The sequence below is a fragment of the Oncorhynchus masou genome, chromosome 23 (assembly GCF_036934945.1).
Source record: "Oncorhynchus masou masou isolate Uvic2021 chromosome 23, UVic_Omas_1.1, whole genome shotgun sequence".
NCBI classification, from domain to species: Eukaryota; Metazoa; Chordata; class Actinopteri; order Salmoniformes; family Salmonidae; genus Oncorhynchus; species Oncorhynchus masou.
Genome location: NC_088234.1, coordinates 52993555 through 53020675, shown reverse-complemented (window position 1 = coordinate 53020675; position 27121 = coordinate 52993555). Strand labels below are relative to the sequence as shown.

The following is a 27121-nucleotide window of genomic DNA, read 5'->3' as shown; positions in this document are numbered from 1 at the left end:
CCGTTACTTGTTGCCTGAACTGTACTTAATATATTAAACCTAGAAATAAAACTGAACTGGAACAATTTAATAGCGCTATCACAACAAACTCCCCCCCACCCCCCACAAACGTACATACACAAACCGTGTCTCAATTATCTCAAGGCTTAAAAATCCTTCTTTAACCTGTCTCCTCCCCTTCTTCTACACTGATTGAAGTGGATTTAACAAGTGATATCAATAAGGGATCATAGCTTTCATCTGGATTCACCTGGTCAGTCTATGTCATGGAAAGAGCAGACGTTCTTAATGTTTTGTATACTCAGCGTACAGTACCTCCCTATTCCTTCAACCAATGGAACATTTTAAGAACAGTACCTCTAAATATTCAGAGGAATTTTCTGAAACAAACTCAACTAGGCAGTCCTATCATACATGGTGCCTCAAGAGACATGTAAATAGTTCATTTTTCACTTCATGAAAAACAGACTCATTAAATCTTACCTCATTTTGAAATAACAAGGTAATCGGATTAATAGACACTTCCATTTAACTATTACATGGATCTAGCATACGTACACTGCCGTTCAAATGTTTGGGGTCACTGAGAATTGTCCGAGTTTATGAGAGAAAAGCACATTTTTTTTCGTCCATTAAAATAACATAAAATTGATCAGAAATACAGTGTTGACAGTGTTAATGATGTTAATGTTGTAAATGACTATTGTAGCTGGAAACGTCAGATTTTTTTATGGAATATCTACATAAGCGTACAGAGGCCCATTATCAGCAACCATCACTCCTGTGTTCCAATGGCACGATGTGTTAGCTAATACATGTTTATCATTTTAAAAGGCTAATTGATCATTAGAAAACCCTTTTGCAGTTATGTTAGCACAGCTGAAAACTGTTGTACTTATTAAAGAAGCAATAAAACTGGCCTTCTTTAGACTAGTCAAGAAACTGGAGCATCAGCATTTGTGGGTTTGAATACAGACTCAAAATGGCCAGAAACAAATAACTTTCTTCTGAAACTCTATTCTTGTTCTGAGAAATGAAGGCTATTCCATGTGAGAAATTGCCAAAAAACGGAAGATCTCGTACAACACTGTGTACTACTCCCTTCACAGAAAAGTGCAAACTGTCTCTAACCAGATGAGAAAGAGGAGTGGGAGGGCCCGGTGCACAACTGAGCAAGATGATAAGTACATTAGAGTGTCTAGTTTGAGAAACAGATGCCTCACAAGTCCTCAACTGGCAGCTTCATTAAATATTACCTGCAAAACATCAATCTCAATGTCAACAGTGAAGTGGCAACTACGGGATGGTGGCCTTCTAGTTGAGGACTTGAGGCGTTGGTTTCTCAAACTAGACACTAGACACATAACCTTATATCCTGCTCCTTTTGATTCCTAGCCAACATAGTAAGACTTGAACTGTATCAAAAATTAACAATAGTTTTTGGGAACACTTTACTAAAGTTTATCCTGACTTGTGAACATGAAAACATGTACTGAATACATATGGAACTAGGCAAGTGCTTATTAGTATCTCATTAATAGGTTATTCATAATTTGTAAGTTGAGGTAGTTGATGTAGTTAAGGTTATAGTAAGCAACCATCGGGTCCAGTTTTACACCTACCTTAAACACAACCCCTTCCCCTTTACATACACACCAATAATCATTACACCACTTCAGCCAATTCTTTGCTGAGGGCCAGTCAGGAGAATAGAGCTGTTATATTGGACGGTTGGACCTCTGGCCTCTGGATCTAGCTATTTATGGTCCTGGGCCGTAGTGGCATATGAAACGCATTACCATGGAGGACTGGGGGGTGGGGTAGAGGGGCTGGGGAGCGTTAAGGGTTAGAGTGGGGGGGGACCGGGGGAGGCTGGATCAGCCAGGCTAGCAAGTGACTAGTACCTCAGAGATGGAATAATACACTTCCCAGGAGAAGAATGCATATGCACTCTGGCTCAACCCACTGCTACCAATAGTAAAATCTAATAGATGTGGGGATGGTAAGGGGAGAAAATATGTCCAAACACTATTAAAATGTTTAAGATGGTGTGTTATTGCTTTCCGCTTTGATGTTAACCTTTTGCTGACTGGAAAGTGTCTGTCTTCACACACACACACACACACACACACACACACACACACACACACACACACACACACATGCATATTCACACAAATGCAGTGCATTCGGAAAGTATTCAGATCCCTTCACTTTTTCCACATTTTGTTACGTTACAGCCTTATTCAAAAGATGTATTCAATCGTTTTTTCCCCTCATCAATCTAAATACAATACCCCATAATGACAAAGCAAGAACAGGTTTTTAGAAATGTTTTTTAATTTATTACAAATAAAAAACAGAAATATGATATTTACATAAGTATTCAGATCCTTTACTCAGTACTTTGTTGAAGCACCTTTGGCAGCGATTGCAGCCTTGAGTGTTCTTGAGTATGATGCCACACGCTTCGCACACTTGTATTTCGGGAGTTTCTCCCATTATTTTCCTCTCAAGATCTGTCAGGATGAATGGAGAGAGTTGCTGCACCGCTATTTTCAGGTCTCTCCAGCGATGTTTGATCAGGTTCAAGTCCGGGCTCTGAATGGGCCACTCAAGGACATTTAGAGACTTGTCCTGAAATATATCATGCTTTGTCTTGGCTGTGTGCTTAGGGTCGTTGTCCTATTGGAAGGTGAACCTTTGCCCCCAGTCTGAAGTCTTGAGCGCTCTGGAGCAGGTTTTCATCAAGGATCTTTCTCTGTACTTTGCTCTGTTCATATTTGCTTCGATCCTGACTAGTCTCCCAGTCCCTGCAGCTAAAAAACATCCCCACAGCATGATGCTGCCGCCACAATGCTTCAACATAGGGATGGTGCTAGGTTTCTTCCAGATGTGACACTTGGCATTCAGGCCAAAGAGTTCATTGGTTTCATCAGACAGGAGAATCTTGTTTCTCATGGTCTGAGAGTCTTTAGGTGTCCTTTGGCAAACTCCAAGTGAGCGGTCATATGCCTTTAACTGAGGAGTGGCTTCCGTCTGGCCACTCTACTATAAAGGCATGATTGGTGGAGTGTTGCAGAGATGGTTGTCCTTCAGGAAGGTTCTCCCATCTCCACAGAGGAACACTGTAGCTCTGTCAGAGTGACCATCGGATTCTTGGTCACCTCTCTGACCAAGGCCCTGCTCCCCCGATTGCTCAGGTTGGCCGGGCGGCCAACTCTAGGAAGAGTCTTGGTGGTTCCAAACTTATTCCATTTAAGAATTATGGAGTCACTGTGTTATTGGAGACGTTCAATGCTGCAGACATTTTCTGGTAATCTTCCCCAGATCTGTGCCTCGACATAATCCTGTCTCTGAGCTCTACGGAAACTTTCTTCGGCCTCATGGCTTGGTTTTTGCTCTGACATGCACTGTCAACTGTGGGACCTTATATAGACAGGTGTGTGCCTTTCCAAATCATGTCAAATTAAATGAATTTACCACTGATGGACTCCAATCAAGTTGTAGAAACATCTCAAGGATGATCAATGGAAACAGGATGCACCTGAGCTCAATTTCAAGTCTCATTCCAAATGGTCTGAATACCTAAATATGGTATCTGTTTTAAATATTTAATACATTTGCAAAAATTTCTAAAAACCTGCTTTAGCTTTGACAGTTTGGGGTAGTGTGTGCCGATTGCTGAGGGTCTTTTTATTTTTTAAATCCATTTTAGAATAAGGCTGTTGAGTAACAAAATGTGGAAAAAGTCAAGGGGTCTGAATACTTTCCGAAGACACTGTACAGTACATACATATACAAGAACAAAACAATCACTCTCACACCCACTCTCTCCCTAATACACACCCTCACACACAGAAACATTCACTGCATGGGTGGGAGAGTTTTGAATATATCATTGCATCTGAATCCGCGAGGGCCCATCCTGAGCCAGAGTTGAGAATAACCAGCTGTTTGTGTGCAACTGCAACTCAGTCTTTGTAGGTGGGCCTATTAGACATGGAATGTGAAATATTAGGCTTTTGCACACAGTTTTTAACCAGTTGGGTTTCATCCAAGAGACGGAGTCTGCTCGAGGTATACACTAAACAAATACTGCTGTCCGTAACCTTAGTCTGTCCCCTGCATGCATTACCTCTGGTCCGTGGTCAAAAGACATTGAAAAGGAAGTCATTACAGGCCTAATCAAGAGTTGACCTGCCCACAGAATCATGCAGTGTGTGCACTTGAGGGAGGAGGGGGATGATAGGCGCATGGATACATCCATTGGGTAATCATCCTTTGATAGCAGTGGGAATCAGGTCAGAGATAGAGAATGCTGTTTTGACCCTATGTCAACTACTAATGATATCTCTCATGGTGATTTAATAACATGACACGGTTTTTATGTTGTTGTTGTTTATACAGCATCTCCAAGGGGTAGGTTGTGTTTCTGGTTCATGTGTGTGTGTACTTGTGCGGGATATGCAACTGACATGCAAAAGCACTTGTTTTGATTAAATCTACTGAACCTTATGTGCTCTCTCTCACACACACACACACACACACACACACACAGTACTCCATCCTGTCCCCTGAGGTATAGAGTCAATGACAACCTCGTTTCCAATTTAGTAAAAGCCCCTAGACAATGGAGCTCCTGGATCCATGTCAGTGAAGGTAAATAGCACGATGGTTAGATTAGTTTGTTGGCTAATCAGAAGCCAGCATATTTGCTTTTTGGCCTACATTTGTCCAAAATAGTTTGTTTCAGTACAATATCTATCATCTTATCTTTTGAGATGAAAACTCTATGCATAATTCAATCTATTTTGTTACCGTGAAACCCTTGTTCAGAAACATATTGGTGGCTCCCTCTTGTGATAGTAAAGGTATTGTATTTCTGGTTTCTCTATACTGCTTGAGTGGTGCAATGAGGTTCCTGAGAAAATAGAGGGCAGTGGAGGGAAGGCAATTGTAACTGTCAAGATGCTTTCTGTCTGAGAAATGAGCACACATGACTTCAACAAACAAACTACTTGTCAGGCAACAAGTCACATCAGGTTGTTTCCTTCATACTTACCTTCATACAATACACAATTTGACAATGAGTCCCATGGTCTGACTATTGACAGAGAGCAAACCAAGGACTGTCAGGTCAGACCAAAAGAAGCGGGACTAAGTCTGAATCTATTTATTGTCCGCTCATGGAGCCAATATACAGGTAATTGCCAAAATAATGGAACTTCTTGAGTAAAGTATATTGAAAGCAGGTGCTTCCACACAGTTGTGGTTCCTGAGTTAATTAAGCAATTAACATCCCATAACGCTAACACTTCTGCTAAACTACACACATTGTCGTCAACGTGACATTCTACCTGCTACACAGAAACCAACCAAAATCTAAAATAAATTCTCATTATTTCCATTCACAAAGATGAACGCATGTGTCAGCCATCGAGAACTGAACCTCTGCAATTCTTGAGCATGGACGCAGCTTTCATTAATTTCAAAGGAAGAATTTCCTTAACAGCTGATTGCAATGCCGGACGCCCGATGGCTGCAGTGTAGCAGGGCCGTTAGGGTCATGTATAAAAATGCTGTGCAGGCCATTATTTTTGCTAGCAAGACTATGCCCCCATAGGATGACAATGCCCCCCTCCACAGGGCAAGAGTGGTCATTGAATGGTTTGATGAGCATGAAAACGATGTAAACCACATGCCATGGCAGTCTCAGTCACCAGATCTCAAGCCAATTGAACACTTATGGGAGATTCTGGAGTGGGGGCTGAAACAGCGTTTTCCACCACCATCAACAAAGCACCAAATTATGGAATTTATCATAAAAGAATGGTGTCGCATCCTTCCAATAGGGTTCCAGACACTTGTAGAATCTATGCCAAGGTGCATTGAAGCTGTTCTGGCTCGTGGTGCCCAACGTCCTATTAAGACACTTTATGTTGGTGTTTCCTTTATTTTGGCAGTTGTCTGTGCATTCTCTACCAACTACACAATAAGAACAATCTTCTTTGGTTGTCATAGAGGGATTTTAACATTGACTTTAATGTGACAGACAACATGGGGCCATGAGGGAGCCATAGATCAGTAGAGCAGAACTCTCTCTCTGAACTATAACCCAGGAGCAGGCCGGGATTTGGGTGGTATGGAGGGGCTCCGCTGACAACCATCCTGTCTTTACTCCAAACTGATTATGGGAAAGATGTGGTGGGCTATCTGTGGGGTTGAAGAAGGATTATACTTTTTGAAGTGGGATTATCGTGTGAGTGCGTGTGTGGTTGGTTGAGGCAGCGAAGATACATCCAGCCAACCACCTGAATGCTGTTAAACATATTTGAGGAAATTCACAGTTAAACAAATGCCAACATCTTTGGCATTTGCTGCAAAGTTAAATGTCAGCTTTTACTGCACATTTTCCAAGAAAGGAAAATGAGCTGAACTAAAATTAACTAGATGACCTCAAGGTGGTGAGAAAAAAATAACTAAATGCAGATGTAAGTTTCCAATGATCAAATGTCCATTGACACCAAGTACCTAAGCCTACTGGTATAGATCTGAGGATGAATAGCGCTGGCACAATTACCGTGTAACCGACGGTTATGGATGAAGATCGCTATGACTAACGTCATAACCGTTTTTAAGGAGCGAACAGCTGACCGAAGATGTGACGGTAACGTACTCCTAACAACGTGATGAAACCTTGTTGATCCTTGCTGAAACAAGCAAGGTGTTGCAGCAAATAAGTCTTCGGTTGCCTAAGCAATGGCCCTCTCCCTGCAGCAGCAGCACACATAGAAATATAATTAATAAAAACAGGCTTGGGAACCTGTAACCCTGGCAATTTGACTGGTAAACCTATGGATACACTTGCAATGTTTCCACTGTAATGTAGAATGTTTATTCAAATTATGCTAACTGACGTGGCTCATGCAATGGAATATATTTTTGTATTGTCAGTTGAGTTGAATCAACAAATCACAGCAAATATCGATGGGTACACTTCCTCTTTCTTTTACCTCTTGCTTTGCACCTAAGGGTACACTCACAATGGCCACCAGTCCACCCATTATTCCTTCATTGACTTGAAATGGGGACCTCCGTTCTAGTCATTCTTTTATTTATTTTTAATGTATTTTGTAACCTTTATTTAACCAGGAAGGGCTCATTGAGATTAAAATATCTTTTTCAAGAGCGCCCTGGCCAAGATAGGCAGCACCAAGTCATTACAACAACAAACAATTACAGACAGATAACATGAAAAACTACAAGTAATCTAGTAAAAACCATTGAATTCACAAGAGTATAAAACAGCAAATTAAAAATATTGACAGGTCAGGGAATCAGCCTCAAAATCCTTCATCAGTGATTTAAAAACACCATATCGGGACAAGTTCTTCCAGTTTAAAAGTATTTTGTAAGGCGTTCCAAGACGATGGCGCAGAGTACATAAAAGCCCTTTTACCAAATTCAGTTCGGACATTTGGAACAGTTAGTAGGATAAAGTCCAGCGAACGAAGAGACGACCCACCACATTTCTGAACAATAAAAATGCACAAATAAAAAGGTAGTAAACCCAAAATGGCTTTGTAAATAAAAGTATACCAGTGACTGAGCCTACGAGTGACTAGAGAAGGCCAGCCAACCCTGGTATACAAAGTGCAGTCATCCAAAATTCCATGACCGTCACAGCCCTAAGGATGATAAATTAATTCTAGTAATGCTTTGTCTGACCTGAGACCTGAACTTAACCTCCCTCTCATAATACCATTGAACAAAAAACTCTGCGCTAGGATCAGGTGTCACCTCCCATGTATCATCATTAATAAAACACCAGTTCCTTGCTGACCATCCGTCATCTATGTGACATGAGGTCACTTGGAGATCAAAACATGTCAGCGTGGATAAGAGACGTCTGCACCAGCTGCTAGCACACTGACACACACACACAAACATTACACATATGCTTGGTATAATCATACTCATGCAAATGAACTACTAGTACACAGTAACCTAAATGAAACATGCGTGTTGTTGTACTGCTGTAACAAGTCCACTTGGGGGCAGTGTTTGATACATTACAGTACAGCTGAACAGTACAACATGAAGAACCGGTAATTAGCCCCAAACAGTAAAGACAGAAATGGATAAATAGCCACACTATAAAACATTACAATATGTGGGATAACCATGTATTATTATATTAAATTAAACTCACTCTTTAGGAGGGTTAAGGTCCTCAGCCTTGGTTTCAAAGAACCTCAGCACCTCCTCACTCTGGGAGATCTGGTTAGGGAGCCTCATTAGGGCCTGTAGGGAGAGAGGGAAGGAGGGCGAGAGAGATGGAAAAGATTATAATTGTGAAATAGTATAATGCTCATTCACAATACTTCATGAAACATCATCAAGACAACGTTATCAGCTAATGTGGTCACATGTACCCTGGATTTCATCGACTGACTGACTGCATATGTGGAAGCCTGCCATTACATCACAAAAGGACTGTGTGTTCCTGTATAGTATGGATATGGACGGCACAGTTTACACTTCAGTAAGGCCCTGTTACTCAGCGGTGGAGAGGATAAAGGGGAAGGAAGAGGGATCAGAACCCGGAGCAGGGATAACACAGGAAAACAGATGGAGGACGATAACTACCACAATCCTCTCTGACAGGACTACATCTTTGTCTGCTTTGAAAACGACTTCTACTGTTTGTATACACAATTAACAGATGTATATGATAGACATAGGTGCATACAGTATTTATATTATACTGTAAAACAGATCATTTTAGAACATTACATTTATTTTGACTCCGCACTTTGGGTCACAAGAATCTGCATTCAGCTCACAAGACAAGTTTCAGTTTTATTCCACAATAAATAGGTGCGATTACAGCCCCACTTGGCAAGCCACCAAGTGTCCCAGATCTCAGAAAGCCTGAAACAAATGAGGTTAGGTGGCTAGCTGTGTTCATTTCTCCTTCTAAAATGCTGAATCATTCTGTTCTACAGATGCTGTGTTTGACCTGTGTGCCCCTATTTCCCTCCTTTCCTATATAAACCCACTACGTGGAAGGAAATTACATAAGAGAAGATAGAGCAGGACTTTCCTGTGGATGCTGGTGGAGGAGATAGCTTCTGAGGCCTGTCTCTACCACAGCAAACATGCTACAAAGACATTCAATCTAAACCATTTAAATGACTGGACTGTGTGAGATGTGGCTCCTTAGGAGGTTATGAGTAATAGATAGACCTCTTGCCATACATTAACGGGATACTTGGGAATGAGACCCTTTATCTACTTCCGTGGATACCATTTTTCTGTCTCTGTCCAGTATGAAGGAAGTTAGAGAGTTTCTCCAGCCAATGCTAACTACTGTTAGCGCAATGACTGGAAGTCTATGGGTATCAAAATGCTAGTTAGCATTGGCTCGAGAAACTATCTATAACTTCCTTCATACTGGACAGAGTTATAAAAATGGTATCCATGACTACAGCTGACTCTGGGGAAGTATATAAAGGGCGTCATTGCCAAAATCCCGAAGCATCCCTTTAAAGCAGCAAACAGTGCATCATTATTTACTGTGAAGAAAAAAACGTGATAATTTGTTCTTACCCTGCAGTAGTCATCAAGATGCTTCAACCTTTTCACAGCCACGTCTCTGACTTGACTTCGCCGAAATAAAACTTTACCTGTAAAAGAGACATAGCACTTTGAGTTGTCATTGAATGTGCTGTTTCTAAAAGCTACCACCAGGTGGCATGACATTAGCACAGACCCAAGCGTTCAGCAGTGAACCTTTAAGAAAAAAGGTCTGGCCTATTATGTAGTAGGCCTATTCTAAATAGTATGTAGTACTCAAGACAACATTTCATGAAAAAGACCAATGTCAAATATGTGTGTGAAATGTGTGTGTGTGTATCTGTCTTTCTGTTACCCTGTCTGTCTGTGATAACAGTAAGAGGACTGTTTCTTTTCGAGTGACTAAGTGCACAGAGCCAACTCCCTGGCTAGGTTTTACAAGGCAGTGTAAACAACACTATCCAGACGTTTGGGAGCGGTGCAGCTCTCTGACAATGGCACTCTTCACTCCTTTGGGGCATGCTGAGGTTATCAGATTAGAGAGATTCTCTCTACCAGCCTCCCACTGCCATACCACAACCACAACACAGTCTTATTCACCCAGCTGGAACAGTGGAAAGAATATAAATGTGGTGTGTTACAACAGGCCCATTTCTATTCAAAATGATAGAGAAGCATGACCTTTCTGTGTGTTCTTGGGATTCATTGCATTTTGTTTCATTGTGTTGTCAAACCCCCACCTCTAAAATGCTGCTATACTGGTTGATGAGTGCAGTATGTTCTCTGTACATGTCGGCATGCTCACCTGGTAAGAAGGGAATTATTCTCTTTTTGGGGTCATTCTGCCCTCCCTCCACTGGGAACTTGTCCAGGATCTGCATCTGGAATTAAAGTGAAATAAAGGACATCTTAACTTTTGTCATATTAAACAAATGGATAACAGTTTTCAATTAATCCAGTCCTAAGTGCTAAGTAGTTTTTTTAGGGTCAATATTATTTCAAACTTAAATCGATTACTGGTGTCAATAAAGTATTTTAATAGCTATGTGACAAACAAAGCCATTTAGCTATCAGCAATAAATGGGAGGAAGCTCAAAATGGAGGAATCTAGATGAGATCAGGAGGAGAACCACTGGGTCATGGCCTCTTCGCGTCAGTCGACCTCCCAATTAAATGACTACAATGTGGGGTGTAATTACATAGTCTCTGAAGAGCTACTATGTACCAGACACAGGCCCACTTTCAACTGCAGACAGCCTTACATCACTCAACACAGTCATCTGAAAACACACTCACAACAACAACCCCCAGAACTCACAGTCCTGTGTGCATTAGTGTAGGTAGTCTAACCACATGAAGTGTTCTAGACATGTTAAACCGACAGTTGAAGTCGGAAGTTTACATACACTTAAGTTTGAGTCATTAAAACTCGTTTTTCAACCACTCCACAAATTTCTTGTCAACAAACTATAGTTTTGGCAAGTCGGCTAGGACATCTACTTCGTGCATGACACAAGGAATTTTTCCAACAACTGTTTACAGACAGAATATTTCACTTATAATTCACTGTATCACAATTCCAGTGGGTCAGAAGTTTACATACACTAAATTGACTGTGACTTTAAACAGCTTGGAAAATTCCCGAAAATTATGTCATGGCTTTAGAAGCTTCTGATAGGCTATCGGACATAATTTGAGTCAATTGGAGGTGTACCTGTTGATGTATTTCAAGGTTTACCTTCAAACTCAGTGCCTCTGCTTGACATCATGGGAAAATCAAAAGAAACCAGCCAAGACCTCAGAAAAACAATGGTAGACCTCCACAAGTCTGCTTCATCCTTGGGAGCAATTTCCAAACGCCTGAAGGTACCACGTTCATCTGTACAAACAATAGTACGCAAGTATAAACACCATGGGACCACGCAGCCGTCATACCGCTCAGGAAGGAGACGCATTCTGTCTCCTAGAGATGAATGTACATTGGTGCAAAAAGTGCAAATCAATCCCAGAACAACAGCAAAGGACCTTGTGAAGATTCTGGATGAAACAGATAGAAAAGTATCTATATCCACAGTAAAACAAGTCCTACATCGACATAACCTGAAAGGCCGCTCAGCAAGGAAGAAGTCACTGCTCCAAAACCGCCATAAAAAAGTCAGACTACGGTTTGCAACTGCACATGGGGACAAAGATCGTACTTTTTGGAAAAATGTCCTCTGGTCTGATGAAACAAAAAATATAAATGTTTGGCTATAATGACCATCGTTATGTTTGGAGGAAAAAGGGGGAGGCTTGCAAGCTGAAGAACACCATCCCAACCGTGAAGCACGGGGGTGGCAGCATCATGTCGTGGGGGTACTTTGCTGCAGGAGGGACTGGTGCACTTCACAAAATAGATAGTATCATGAGGCAAGAAAATGATGTGGATATATTAAGCAACATCTCAAGACATCAGTCAGGAAGTTAAAGCTTGGTCACAAATGTGTCTTCCAAATAGACAATGACCAAGCATACTTCCAAAGTTGTGGCAAAATGGCTTAAGGGCAACAAAGTCAAGGTATTGGAGTGGTCATCACAAAGCCCTGACTTCAATCCTATAGAACATTTGTGGGTAGAACTGAAAAAGCATGTGTGAGCAAGGAGGCCTACAAACCTGACTCAGTTACACCAACTCTGTCAGGAGGAAAGGGCCAAATTCACCCAACTTAATGTGGGAAGCTTGTGGAAGGCTACCCGAAACGTTTGCCACAAGTTAAATAATTTAAAGCAAATACACTCAATTAGTATTTGGTAGCATCTAAACTTCTGACCCACTGGGTGTAATAAAATAAAATTGAGTTAGGGCAACAGATGTGCATGAAGGAGAGGTCATTCTGGATCAAGTGGTCTTTTATGACGAGATCCCATAAAAATGCATTCGGCTGTGAATGCATGCATGCCTGCGAGTTTGCCTATGTGTGTTTGGGTGGTTGTGTGTGTGTACATATGTACTTGCATGTGTTCATGAGTGCATGTGTTCATGTAGTGTGTCATGTGCATGAATACACGAGTGCATGCATTGGTGAGTGTGAAAAGGTGTGTTCTTTTGCACCCTTTAAGTGTCAAGTGTATATCTGTTAGCGTCACGCTCACTGAGCTTCGGGTTTCCTGGTCTAATAAATCACTGCAGTGTGCTGTAGTAAACACATGCAGTGGGAGAGTCCTACAGTAACAAGCCTGCTCAGCTCCAGATGTGGACCTGCTCTTCCTTGTTCCAGATGTGCTCTGGAGAGGGACTGATGCTGTGAACAGATGTATCTAGGCCAGGGGACTGGACCAGGGCCAAAGTGGACCAGGTGCACAAAGAGTCCCAGGCCAACTTGTCTGGGATAGAATGGTTGTTTGAGAGGGTTTTCCAGCTAAAGTTGGTTTAGTTATTTTCTTGTGGTTTTTCTCTCTCTCTGCTTCTGTTAATGAAACTATTTTGGACCTTGGTATTTCCACCTCACAAACAAACAGAGACCGTAAATGAGGAGTTTCCTTTGAAGGGGAGAGCACTCAATATTGTCCTTTGAGGGTAAGGGGGAAAAGCTGAACAGTAAGAGCTGTTTTGGTTAACCAAGTTATCTACAGTATATAAATGGGAAGATGGGAAACTTTCATTTCTATGGCAAAATGCTACTGACAAAAAAGCAAAGACTTAACTCTACTAAAACCAGATTCAATGTATCATACAAAACAATGCAAAGAAACAAAATATGATATAAGCTTACAGAGAGGCAAATCTGTTTTCATGTCATTACTCTACACCAGTGGTTCTTAACCTTGTTGGAGGTACTGAACCCCACCAGTTTCATATGCGCATTCACCGAACCCTTCTTAATTGGAAAAATAAAATATGATTTTTTCAAATTCAAAACATAGGTACTGGTGCTCAAAATGAACCGTGCATCAACATCACTGTGTTCAAAGAACAAAATCATCAAAACATGATTTTCACACAAAAACAAAAACATAATAATGAATATTTACTGCAAATCACTTCTGCTGTTGCCTTTCAGAGACCAGTTCAGAAATGCGCGGCTTCACCTTGGCAAGTGCCACTCTCATGTAATTTTCGCAACAAAGTCTGTTCCTTTTCTTCGTTTTTATGTCCAGCATCCTCGAAAAGGATTGCTCGCAAAGATATGTTGTAACAAACGGTATGAACATCTCCAGAGCTTTCTTAGCAATAACAGGGTACGTTACCATTTGTTGACACCAAAACGTTGAGAGCGTTGTTGTTCTGAAGAGTTGTTGTTGAACCTGGCTCTGCTGAATTTCAATGATTTTATCGAGGTATTCATCATTGACATCTGTTGTCTCAACACTAAATGTGAACGGCTGTTTCACCCATGCTGGATATGACTCTCTTGTAGGGAAGTATCCGTCGAGAGACTTTGAAAGCTCATCTAAGTGCGTGGCAATTGCTTGCTTCAGTTCCGCGGGTATAGAAATGTCTCCGATTCCAGATACATCTTCGATCTTACTTACACAGTCGTCCAGCAGGGGAAAGTTTGTGAAGTTATCGTTCTCTGTTCGTCGTTTCCATAACGGTAGCTTTTTATGAAAAGCCTTCAGGGGTTCCTCCGCTTCGATGATGTTGACTCCACCGCCCTGCATCTATTGATTGGGATGATTGAGAGCTGCGAAGATATTGGCCATGTACGCTAAAATGAGAATGAACTCAGAATTTTTGAAGCAATCTGCATGACAAGGTTGGTGCTCTTGCAAAAACAGGGCTAATTCCACACGCACGGCAAAATCACGATTCAGCACCTGTCCCCGGGATAACCACCGAACGTTAGAATGGTACAGAAGTACCTCGAATTCAGAGCCCATGTCTTTACACAGCTCACTGAAGATGCGGTGCCTCAGAGCACTAGTTCACACATTCCACTAAAAATGTTAATACTTCTGCCTGTATCGGAGGCAAGGTTTTTATTCCTAACGCATGCTTGTGCAGAATACAATGCGTAACAATGATGTGTGGTGCATCGGCTTTCACTAGCGCATCAAAACCAGACTTCCTTCCCAGCATGACTGGAGCTCCATCCGAACAAACTGCAGAAACCATATCCCACGAAAGATTGTTGTCTTTGAAGAAGTCATCCACAAGTTTCTTTACATCGGCGGCCTTAGTTGTTGTTTTAAGAGGCTTACAAAATAAAAAAATCTTCCTTTATCACGTCATCTTTCACATAGTGCACGAATACAGCAAGCTGGCTTAGATTGGAAATGTCTGTGGTCTCGTCGAGTTGAAGGCTGAATTTTGCCGGGCTTGTAATCAGATCTGCAACTACTTGAGCCAATATGTCATGTCCTCTATTCTGTCGCTGATGGTGTCATTTGAAAGAGGAATTTGGGATAACTTAACTTCAGCCTCTTTTCCCAGCATGATATTCGCCATCTTCAACACAGCTGGTTTTATGAGTGTTTCACCAATGGTGGGTGGTTTGCCCTGCTTTGCGATCAGGTAAGCAACTTCGTACGATGCTGTGAGGATCGGTTTGTTGATGGGTACAAAGCCGAGAACAGGCAGAGTAGCCTTTTCATCGAATCTGGCTCTCTTCACCTTGAATTCAGCGAGCGTTGTGTTCTTGTATTTTCCATCTCCATGCAGCTTAAGGAAGTGTTCTCTTAGTTTTGCCGGTGCTAGACTAGAATTGCTCAACTTGGCATTGCAAATCATGCAGTTAGGACGCTGACTCCCATCACGTTCCGTTATACATGTGAATCCATATTGTACATATTCGTCCGACCACTTTCTTTTTTTGTTCGACATAGTAAGTATAAAGGGATTAAAATATTAAGAAAGAAATCACAAGACGTACCATCACGACAGTCACAAGTCGACTACTGAGCGCACCAAATTCCCTGCAGCACAGATAGGCCAAGCGATGTAGCGTGATCACCTGCAGCCAATGATGGCCAAGCGGGGCGTGTCATCACGAATCATATAGTCGGATGTGTGTCTTGACCTCCGCCGAACCCCTGAGACTGACTCACCGAACCCCTGGGGTTCGATCGAACCCAGGTTAAGAACCACTGCTCCACACACTGCCATTATGATGTCTACAGAGTACTCAATTGTACCTTTACTAAATGGCACAGTCAGATAACTAATAGGAGCTAATTGTTTATCTGACTGTTTATCTGAGATTGTGCCACACACTCATAGTACCATGTTATCTGTATCGCTGGTGGACATGATAGCAGTAGCCTGCTCCCCGCAGGCTAAGGGAGTTCTCTCCACACCTCTAACAGATCCCTGGCAAACAGAGAACATTCCCAATCCCAAAGTGATGATGGCATCCCTCTAAGGCACGACTGGATCTGCTCCAAACTTCCCGAGACAGGTTGGAGACCCATCATTCCCATGGAAACAAAGTAACAGCTTGGAATCACAACTCCCTGTGCGGGCATTTCTCCTGTTACATTTGTGTTCCGGCAGCTTTAGTCAGTTGCCCAGGAGATATTATATTTGTGTATACAGTGTTTCTTTCCCAAAGTGGGCAGTTCAGTTTAATATGTTAAAAGTGCTGTGTCAGCCAAGTCTACCCTAGGGGCGGATTAAAATGCAGATGCTAGGATCTACTGCCTGGGGTTCGATCCCAGACTGTGTCATTACCGGCCGTAACCGGGAGTGCCATAGGGCGGCGCACAATTGGCCCAGCGTCATCTGGGTTTGAATGAGGGGAGGGGGGGCTTTACTTGGCTCATCACATTCTAGCAACTCCTTGTGACAGGCCAGACGCCTGTTTCGGAGGACGCATGACTCGACCTTCACCTCTCCCATTGGGATGTTGCAGCGATGAGACAAGATCGTAATCAAGAAATTGGGAGAAGGGGGAAAACATTACAACAAACAAAAACATTCTAACAGCTATCTTTTACATTACTCCCTAACTGAAATGATTGCCAAAAAGTCAGTGACTATGCTTCTCAAGTATATTTCAGATTGCTATACGATAAAAAGTATTCCTGAAGCACAGACATACATAAACAGAACACAAAGAGAGGAATAGGAGGGAGACAAAAAGAGACAGTGAGTATTGTTCAGCTCTCAGACAGAAAGAGGGTGGAAGAATGTTTGAGTGGGAAGCCAACTGAATTCCATGCAGTGGTTGTGTTCTAGCATCAACAGTACATTTATTTACTGCATGTAGTTCACAACAGAGAAATGAAAAGACAGAGGCAAATCTGTTTTCATGTCATTACTCTATACAAAACGATGAAAATAAAACCTAATATAACTCAAACGGAAAGCATTTGCATTTTTGCGCAGTCCAGGCAGTGCTGAGAGGGATAGTTTGGCCTGCTATTTGTTCTGGTTCTGGTTGGATGTCTTGGTACACAGTACTCCTATGATTCCGATTGTCCCCCTTGCAGTGGCATATTCAGGGGGTGGCCACAGCAGAAATTCTGAGATCTGATAGGTTCCCTCTGAATATATTGATCATTTTTACCAAGAAGTGCACCGACAGCAAGACTCAATCTCACCGGAGAAAGCATCAGAGCAAGCGAAACAGCGTCCCTCTGTCTTAGTATGAGTAGCCCATGTATCTGATGCGGTCTGGCCAAACATCACATGGCATGTCATACTCTTTTTGGCAAGACAGTATCAGATAGATGGGCTGCAGATACTAAGACAGAGGGGCGCTGTTTGCCTTGCTCAGATACTTTCTCTGGTGAAATAGATTAAGCCTCTTGCGAATTGAAGGAACATTTGGAAACAAGGATAGACATGAATGATAAAATAATTTTATACAAAGTTTTTTTATTGCTAACATTTTTGGGGCAGCCTGGCTTCCCTTGGCATCCATGAATACACGCCACTTTTTAGGCTGAATGTCATTACACTTACGGCGTTTTGTAATAGCAACTAGCTTTCTCCGTCTCACGTCAGAATTAGATGTTCATTCACGTTTCTCAAATGTCAAAGTTCCAAACATCATATTTCAAAGTGTTTCAGGTGAAGTTTAGATATTAACTCATAACTTTTAAGGTAAGGGTTAAGTTTAGGCATTAACTAAGAAATCTTAAGGCTGAATATAAAACACTACATTCTAATCGCTGGATTTGAAATTAAAACCTTTGGAATCAGAGGCAGATGCTTATGCCCATTCACCTCTTCCACCCACAATGCCCTAGTAAAATCGAAACCTACTTGAGGGTAAAAGTGCTCACTGTTGCCCCTTATGGACAGTTTTCACGTCATCTCCCGACTTCCTCAGAAATGGATGAACGTTGAACACTAACTTGTATCACGGGTGACCTGGCTGTGTAATAGATGTAATTTTGCATTCAAAATGACGGGTGCACAGTGCACTGTTCGGATGCTGGACTTATTTTGGAGTTGATGAACGTGTGCAGGTAACCTCAACCTACATTTTGATTTGTTTGACAATCAGATGAAAACCTCATGACTGCTTGTGTTCATGTCACATTAAAAGGTAATACATTTTTACAGTTAAATGACATGTCTTTACTATAAAAACCATAAAAGGAATTTATCCACATAGGAGGTCCCCCCAAAAGTCACAGTATAATTTGCACTCCGGGTGGCACTTTCAAGAGAATTTACTGCTGTATGCTAATACCCATAGATAATCCTGACCTTGAATGCAAACACTTTTGGAATACATATTTTAATTGGGGAACAGGAAAATGCACCAAACATACTGTAAGTTGAAGCATTTAATGCATTTAACCACTATAAAAAAAATATGTTTTTTTTAAAATCGATTAAGGATCAAAATGTTATGGCCTCCCCTAAACTGGGTCTGTGCCCCACATTGGCCACCTCATTCAAAATGTACTGAACACGCCACTGCATCCTTGACCAATTACAGATGATGGCTAGCACATTAGGACTGATCAATATCTCAACAGTTTATTGATGCTGCCTTCCATTGCTTCACTCAGGGTTTCATGATTAATACTTCCCACTAAATAAAATGACATCAAAGCTCTTAGGATTTTGGATAAGAGTTTTAAAAGTGAACAAACTTGTTACAGAGCCTGCTTATTTCAGTAGGAAACCAGGGCAGCAGACAAATTACAGCGCAGACAGAGATGCCGTTCTGATTCTGGTCCAAGTCCTGAACCCAAAAATAAAGTGACTAAGGGACCTTTAGAGGAGTTTCCATCCGAGCGGAGAGTGAAGGGAAACGGGCCAACTTGCACATGCCACAATCGCCCAGTGGAATGTCATGACCTCTGTGTTATGTCTTCTGTGGTCCAAGGGTGTGGAGCGGGGAAGATCATTTCTCTTTGAGGGTAGAAACTCTGTTCGGGATAATTTCTGTTTAGTTCAAAATGAAATGTGTGGGTGAAAACATCTCTCAGACATACACACCAGAGATGATGTTGTAGGAACACAAGCTCTGCAACATTTTTACACCCAACAAAATTAAAGCCATTATCGAGCTAAATCTCAGGAACTGGTGAGAAATGTGTAGATTAATCATGTGTTTTTACACTCCACAAATTACATACTGTGAAATCAGCTGAATATGAAAGAGTGAACTGGATGGAAAATAATAGTTTATAATGATTGCATCCCTGAGGAGCAATCACTAGAGCTCTGATGAGTGTGCTAGAGATGCTGGCAAAACAAGGAGCAAGTGTACTTAAACCATCACCCTTCTTCCAAGGGATACTTTATCTAACAGACAAATTACTAACTAAGCTAGTGAACACTTGCTAACAATACTACACATCTAGCTATCAACAGCTACTGAATTTCAAAGACAAACAACTATGAGAGGCAATTTCATAAACCCATGAAAATTCATGTCCGGCTTTATGTTACAACTGTGTACACCAACCACCATTTTAATCTCAGATTTCATTCTTTCATACAAAATCATGCATATGATCCCTTGGTTAGCCTGAGAGTGCAAAGCACGTTCCTGTTCCCTGCCAGTTTCGAACTGAAGAGTGTGATTGTGCTGAAAGGACAGAGAACAGAGCTGAGCCTCAGATGAACTGTAAGTGTCTTTTGGCACCAGGCAAACACTAACACACACAGACAGGCTTTGTGTCTACTTAGCTTAAAACAAGAATAGAAGCCACTAGAGGACTTCATAGAACAGAGAGGAATGAAGGAGTGGATCAAACTAACAAACTATTTTTTTACAGTGAAACGTCATAATCTTAGATGGTGTATGTTGAAAAATCAAAAACTATTGGAAATATATGCATCACTAAAACACAGCGAGAAACTGTGTTTGAGTATCTACAATCTAGAGCAAGCGGGAAAGATTCATTACTATATTCAACATATAATACAGGAAAAGCCACTCTTATCGTTCACTCTCATCATGTTTGGTGGTCATTTCACTCCCCAATGGCCATCCCTCCCTCCATCCATCCTTCCCCCACCCCTCCTTCCTGATCTTGACTTCCCCTTTATTCCCACTCAGTGCATCTTGGGATTGAAGCCTGTCATCTCCTCAGCTGGATCCTATACCTCCAGGCAGGTCACAAAGCCCACTGGCCCGGAAGGACTTCCAGGAGACTCAAACACTCAACAAGTGTTCAGTGGAGGCTGCTTGCCACAATGTTTTCATCTACAGACCTGTAAAGGGCACCGCTGTTTAAAAGCTGGTGTGATATTGTCACTCTCAAATTGGGCTACAATAGAATCAAGTGCTAAACTAAATTGCATCCACAAAAATACAAAACATTGTTCAGATGAGGACTTGGAGACATTGATAAAGATAACTAACCATGTTACTAATGTTATAACTATGAATCAATTTCCTGGATCGACCAATGAGTCTGCCCTTCTTCCTGTACCTGGTCCCACATAATGATAAATGATACATCATATGCTTTCAGTCAGTGCATAACAATACAAGGGCTGAACAACACCATAACTGACTAATGGACCATACTGTGTGACTGAGGGACTAGTAAAAGGCAGTATCCCTACCCATTCTCTGTGCGGGCAGGTGTTGACCTTTGTGCCTTACAGACACTGAAACTGAGCAAGAGCCAGGAGAAGGGGTCTCTGGAAAAGACTAATGTTTACAGAGACGGGGGATATGCTCCACTTCCATCAAACAGAGCAAGGGTCCCTGGAACAGTCAAGGGTCCGACTTCAACAGTCACAAGACCTGCAGTACAGTCTGAACCCACACTGTTCAGAGCTGTGGCCTCCCTACGTTCATGTATCTTCAGTGAAATTCAATTGGAAAGTCTGGCATCAGCAGCTCAAGAAGTTTCCCTCAAGGGCATTGGTGTCCCTCCAACCAATAAAGGGGCAACTTCAGCCTACATCCAATCTTTCAGTCTGAGGTCATTTTTTCCTCTCACCACTAGACTGCATGGGTGAATGGGATTTTCCCTACTTCCGCCAGGCACCAGTGGTCTTCAATGGGGCTTTTGAGTTGGGGCTTCCCCTGATTGAAACATTATTTTGTGGGGAACACACAGAGCATTGAGGTTTGACTCCCCACTGAGCCCCAGACGTCCAACACTCAAAGTTCATGTTAATGCCATCTCATAGAGAACCTCATAGCAATGTCTTTTGCAACATATTCTAATAGATCATGAGTATTATGGCCCATTCAAAGGGCAGCAGGTCAGTTTGACAGGAAATCCAGGGTTGGGGAAAAGTGAGTGAGGAAATGCATACATGGAAAGACAAATAGATGTTAAAACATACAGATTGACCGTTTTAAATACACATTTACATTAGTATAAGTTTAAGATGATTGAGTGCATGATCAAACAGATACTGGAACATGGTTCTATATCATGGTGCTATGGTGATATCTGCCAAAGAAAAAAAATCTACTTTTACCTGGAGATCAAAGAATTTGCTGTATCTCCTATAGATGACATGAGAGGTGGAGTCAGAGTATGTGACATTGATGAGGTATGCCTACAGAAGAAAACAAACAAGGAAGATTCATTAACAAAAGTCACATACGTCAGACATATACAGTGCCTTCAGAAAGTATTCATACCCGTTGATTTATTCCACATTTTGTTGTGTTACAGCCTGAACTCAAAATAGATTACTTTTTTTCACCCATCTAGACACAACACCCCATAGTGACTAAGTCAAAACCTGTTTTAAGAAATGTTAACAAATTTATTGAAAATGAAATACAGAAATATCTCATTAACATAAGTATTCACACCCATGAGCGAATATACAGCATATTAGAATCACCTTTGCAACTGATTACAACTGTGTCTTTCTGGGTAGGCCCAAGAGCTTTGCACACCTAGATTGTACAATATTTGCACATTATTATTTTTAAAATTCTTCAAGCTCTGTCAAGTTGGTTGTTGATCATTGCTAGACAGCCATTTTCAAGTCTTGCCATAGATTTTCATGCCGATTTACATCAAAACTGTAACTAGGCCACTCAGGAACATTCAAAATTGTCTTGGTAAGCAAATCCATTGTATATTTGGCCCTTGTGTTTTAGGTTATTATCCTGCTAAAAAGGTGAATGTCTCCCAGTGTCTGTTGGAAAGCAGACTGAGACACATTTTCCCCTCAAGGATTTTGCCTGTGCTTAGCTCTACTCTGTTTATTTTTATCCTAAAAAACTCCCTAGTCCTTGCCGATGGCAATCATACTCATAACATGATGCCGCCCTGACCATGCTTGAAAAAAATGAAGAGTGGTATTCAGTGATGTGTTGGGTTGGATTTTCCCCCAAAATAATGCTTCGTATTCAGGACATAAAGTTAATTTCTGCAAATGTTTAGCCGTTTTACTTTAGTGCCTTATTGCAGACAGGATGCATGTTTTGGAATATTTGTTTTCTGTACAGGCTTCCTACTTTTCGCTCTGTCATTTAGGTTAGTATTGTGGAGTAACTACAATGTTGTTGATCTATCTTCAGTTCTCATGTCACAGCCATTAAACTGTTTTAAAGTCTCCATTGGCCTCTTGGTGAAATCCCTGAGCGATTTCCTTCCACTCCAGCAACTATGTTGGGAAGAATGCCCGTATCTTTGTAGTGAATGGGTGTATTGCACATCATCCAAAGTGTAATTAATAACTTCACCATACTCAAAGGGATATTCAATGTTAGCTTTTGTATTTTTACCAATCTACCAATAGGTGCCCTTTTTTGCAAGGCATTGGAAAACCTTCCTGGTCTTTGTGGTGGAATCTGTGTTTGAAATGTATTGATTGACTAAGGGACCTTACAGATAATTGTGTGTGTGTGTGTGTGTGGGGGGGGGGGGGTACAGATATGAGGTAGTCATGTAAAAATCATGTTAAACACTATTATTAGACACAGAGTGAGTCCATGCAACTTATTACGTGTCATGTTGGGAACAGTTTTACTCCTGAACTTATTTGGACTTGCAATTACAAATGGATTGAACACTTATTGACTCAAGACACTTCAGCTTTACATTTTTTATTAATTTGTAAACATTTCTAAAAAAAATATTTCCACTTTGACATTATGGGGTATTGTGTGTCGGCCAGTGACAATTCAGGCTGTAACACAACAAAATGTAGAAAAAGTTGGGGTGTGAATACATTCTGAAGGCACTGTAATACCACTTAGTTTTGACTGACCCAATGACACAGAGAATTCCCTTCAGACTAAACTTCCCAAGGGGTCAGTAGAGGTCAAGCTAACTCATTAGGCCGGTCTGTCTGCACACACCTCATTAGCAGCCCGTGCCGGGTCAAAGAGGTGGTCAACAGGGTTTAACCATTAGCCATTTCATTTTGGGTTTTACATTTAAACAATTCAAGGAAATAATCAACTATTTACACTTCATTGGCTCCAACTTTGATGGATACTAGTTAGGCCAGAGTTGAATTTTCTAGTATTTTACAATGTTGTTTTGTCAGACTCTAGTCGACAGCCATGGCATAATCCCAGAGGGGGCTGTTGACTATAACTATATGGCTAGAGTGGGAGCTCTCCCTGGCACTTACTATGTAGGCCACAAACATTTGGACACACCCTTTCTTCTACTGCAGAAACATATGCTAATTGTTCTGCATCTGCATGCGGTTTCTAAGTGTCGCTACACATTACTACAAATCAGTAAAGACTTAACTGTCCTATTTGAAATCAATTCTTGATTTTATGCATAGTTCATTACAGAAATAGTGTGTTGCAGGGTGGACCAAGTTCCTGTACAGTTAATTGAGTGCAGACGACATGGCCAAATGCTTTGGATTAAGTGTTTAGGAAACAACAGTGCCCCTAAAGTGTGGTAAATATAGATCCCTTTGAGAATGTCTTACATACTGTGCATAGAGAGCCAATTTGGAGCTGTGCAGTAAATGGTAAAGTCAGTTCAGACACTTCATTTGTTCGTATGACACACATTTACTATATGTATAATGCGTTTTGGGCACTAGAGACTCATTCAACACATCATCAAGAGAGGTCCTCTCAAGCCCAACATAATATTGCTGAATGTACAATACATGTACAAAACAAGCACTTTCTGGTGTTGTTGGACTGACAAAATAAAACTTGCAATAAAATCCAACATGGTATCTGACAATGTCCACAGTACTCTGCATGCAAGTCAGCATAATATCTGCATGACCAGCAAAACTCTCAAGACTTTTTGACAAAGAGGCCAACGGATTCCACAGAATATATCCATGCTGGCAGGATATTAAGGAAAAACACCTACCATTAAAGCTTGGGATGTGGACTGTGGAGACATTACTTATTTATACGTAGTGTTTTTACTTATTCTTACTGGCTAAAAGCACAAGGACATGGGATTTCATCCAATGCAAGTTAAACACAGGCTTGTCAATATTTGTTAATGCCCTATTTCATGTATATGCATTATAGAACATGTTTAAGAATGAACAAAATTGCTTTTTGGACAAAAGGTTATGGAAGGTATCTGAAAGAAACGGTCTTCTATCTCAAAACACTGTGGCAATACTGTAGTTGCCAAAGACTCTCAGTCCTTGTGCCCAGTGTCCCTCTCTCACCCATGCAAGGAAGTCACACTGTAACCTTGGAGACAAAAGACAAAGGGTTGCCTTTTTCCTCTCTCTAAAACAGGATAAGCATTTCCAGTTGCTTAGCTCATCGATAATGAGATTTGATTTATGTTTTACTCAAGGGACTTCCCAGGCCAGCAGGATCTCCCAATGTGATACCCCAGGGGGGGGCTTTGGGACCTCAGGCAGTACTGGTTACATGTATCCTCTCTCTGCTTAATTAATCCTATTGGATTTGGCAGACTAATTGATTTTCCTCTATGGAGACAAGCACTGTTCCTACTTGTTCCAGTGCATATAATTCTACAATATAGATAACTCAATGTTTTACTTATTGACGGTTTTACTTGGATCGGCAGGTAGCCTAGTGGTTAGAGCGTTGGACTAGTAATCGGAAGGTTGCAAGAGTTGACAAGGTCGTTCTGCCTCTGAACAAGGCAGTTAACCCACTGTTCCTAGGCCGTCATTGAAAATAAGAATTTGTTCTTAACTTACTTGCCTAGTTAAGTAAATGTAAAATAAAAACTGACCGCAGAAAATAAAATAATAAGCAAGTGTACGTATTTGAAATTATATATCAGACAAAACGTCAAGTTATTGTTTATGGTAATGAAGCACAAGCCAAGTGTCTGGCATTGTCAGAAATCAATAGAATATTACTCACATAATGTTTGGAGGGATTCCGCCTCTTCTGCACATCCACAACTTTCACTTCAAGGACAGTTCGGAACTGCATCTTGAACAACTTTTGATCCAGTTGGTTGGAAATGAGTTACGTGTGGGGCATTTATGATCCTTTATTGTCAAGGAAAGTTTCGCAATTGTCCCGAAAAAGACAATGTAGACCTAAAAGAAAAGTCGATGTTTGTCAAGTAAAGTTTTTCGTAACAATGCACAACGTGCGTGCTGTTCCGCTACATCCATCCAATGTAAGTTGTTACCAGCTGCATGTTATTTTTGCGGAGCAGGAAATACTGTAAACAACACCGAAGACAAGGAGGGCAGCGGTTCGGCGAGCGCATATTGCAGAGCACTGCTGCTCAGCCCTCCTTGAACGAAAAGTAGGTTGGCCCTTGTGTTGGGCAGTTACTGTCCTTAAATGAGGAGCGGTGTGACTCTAGCCATTGTAATTTGTAGGGCTGATGAATTACTATAGTCTTAAAAATAGCGTGCTCCCAAAGACATAATATTTATAAACAACTAGAATATAATAAAATAGAATAGCTTATTTAAAATATTATAGTAGAATAGACGTATCATATCTACCATGACAAGTTAGGCCTATCATTAAGTAGGCCTATAGGCTACAGCAGGAATTTTAGGTCTGCTCTAAATAGGATTCCAACAATGACGCATATGGCATAGGCTACAAAATCGACCATTTCATAAGTCTCACTGGGTTATTTAAGTAGTCCAATCGACACAATGAGTATAAAGCAATACGCATTTTTACAGTTGAAATTATGACACCCTACAAGTCCACTATAACACATTCAGCAAATTGCCATAGGACATATTTTTGTAGTCTAACAAAATGGTATTTTCAATAGTTCGTTTTATCTCAGTCTGTTAGCCAACTGTTTTCCCTGACCGCATTCCATTGTTGAGAAAGACGTTGAAACAAGTGGCTATACTGCACTCTATTGGTCATCTTAAATAATGCATTCTATTGTTCTTGCTCATGAACCCAGAATTTACCTATTGTAACACGTGAGCGAAGCCTCGAGCCGACGCTAGCTGGGGCCTACTGTACAGAATACCATGTTCTCCCACACTTACCCTGAAAACTCCCTCTGACAATATTCAACAACTCTAAAAGAGGCTGTTGAAAATATTGAAACTGATAGCCCTGTAAAAGGTCGGGTTGCAACTTGGTCTCAGAGCATTATTCTGCACGTAAAACCGAACTTTCTATTTAGTATGATATGTTACGTTTGTATGGTATGTACGGTCCCCACCATACTGTGTGGAGGTCCCAATAGAGCTCATCCACTGGCTGATTCGAACTTGCCAACCTGTACATTTCACATACATTCTGCATTTGAAATGTGAGAGTAGAGGCCAGTGAACACCTCTGACAATGTTTTGGTTTATTTGGCCTACTACACAATCCAAATACACTGAGACTGGAATATTTATTAAAATAAATTCATTAAAAATCCTACAATGTGATTTTCTGGATTTTTTTTCTCATTTTGTCTGTCATAGTTAAAGTATACCTATGATGAAAATTACAGGCCTCTCATCTTTTTAATTGGGAGAACTTGCACAATTGGTGGCTGACTAAATACTTTTTTGCCCCACTGTACATGTGGACCTAACCTATTTCAGACTGACAAGGGGGGAGTGGGGTTCAAAAACGGACTGGCTTATTGTTAATAGACTGGAATAAAATCAAGCCTTTCAGAAATACATATTTCTACAAAGCAGTGAGCTGGCTGCTTGAACCTCGATGTGAGACAGAAATTGCAAATGACAAAAGAGTGCGTGACAAAACAAATTCAGAAGGTGGCGCTAATAGCACGGACTTCAATTATAACTCGC

At 41.2% G+C, this 27121-nt stretch overlaps 1 protein-coding gene across 2 annotated transcripts in view; it reads right to left on the bottom strand.

Moving 5' to 3' along the window:
• Positions 1 to 25622, bottom strand: part of LOC135511040 (SH3 and PX domain-containing protein 2A-like) — a 91051-nt gene extending 65429 nt beyond the window's left edge. For both annotated transcript variants that reach the window (XM_064932511.1, XM_064932512.1), the window contains exons 1-5: positions 25242 to 25622; positions 21416 to 21496; positions 10388 to 10463; positions 9616 to 9692; positions 8216 to 8307 (exon numbers count right to left, since the gene is read on the bottom strand). In XM_064932511.1, the coding sequence (XP_064788583.1) occupies positions 8216 to 8307; positions 9616 to 9692; positions 10388 to 10463; positions 21416 to 21496; positions 25242 to 25313 (398 nt within the window). In that variant the 5' untranslated portion in view covers positions 25314 to 25622. The remainder of the gene's footprint in view (positions 1 to 8215; positions 8308 to 9615; positions 9693 to 10387; positions 10464 to 21415; positions 21497 to 25241) is intronic.
• Positions 25623 to 27121: the final 1499 nt, after the last annotated feature.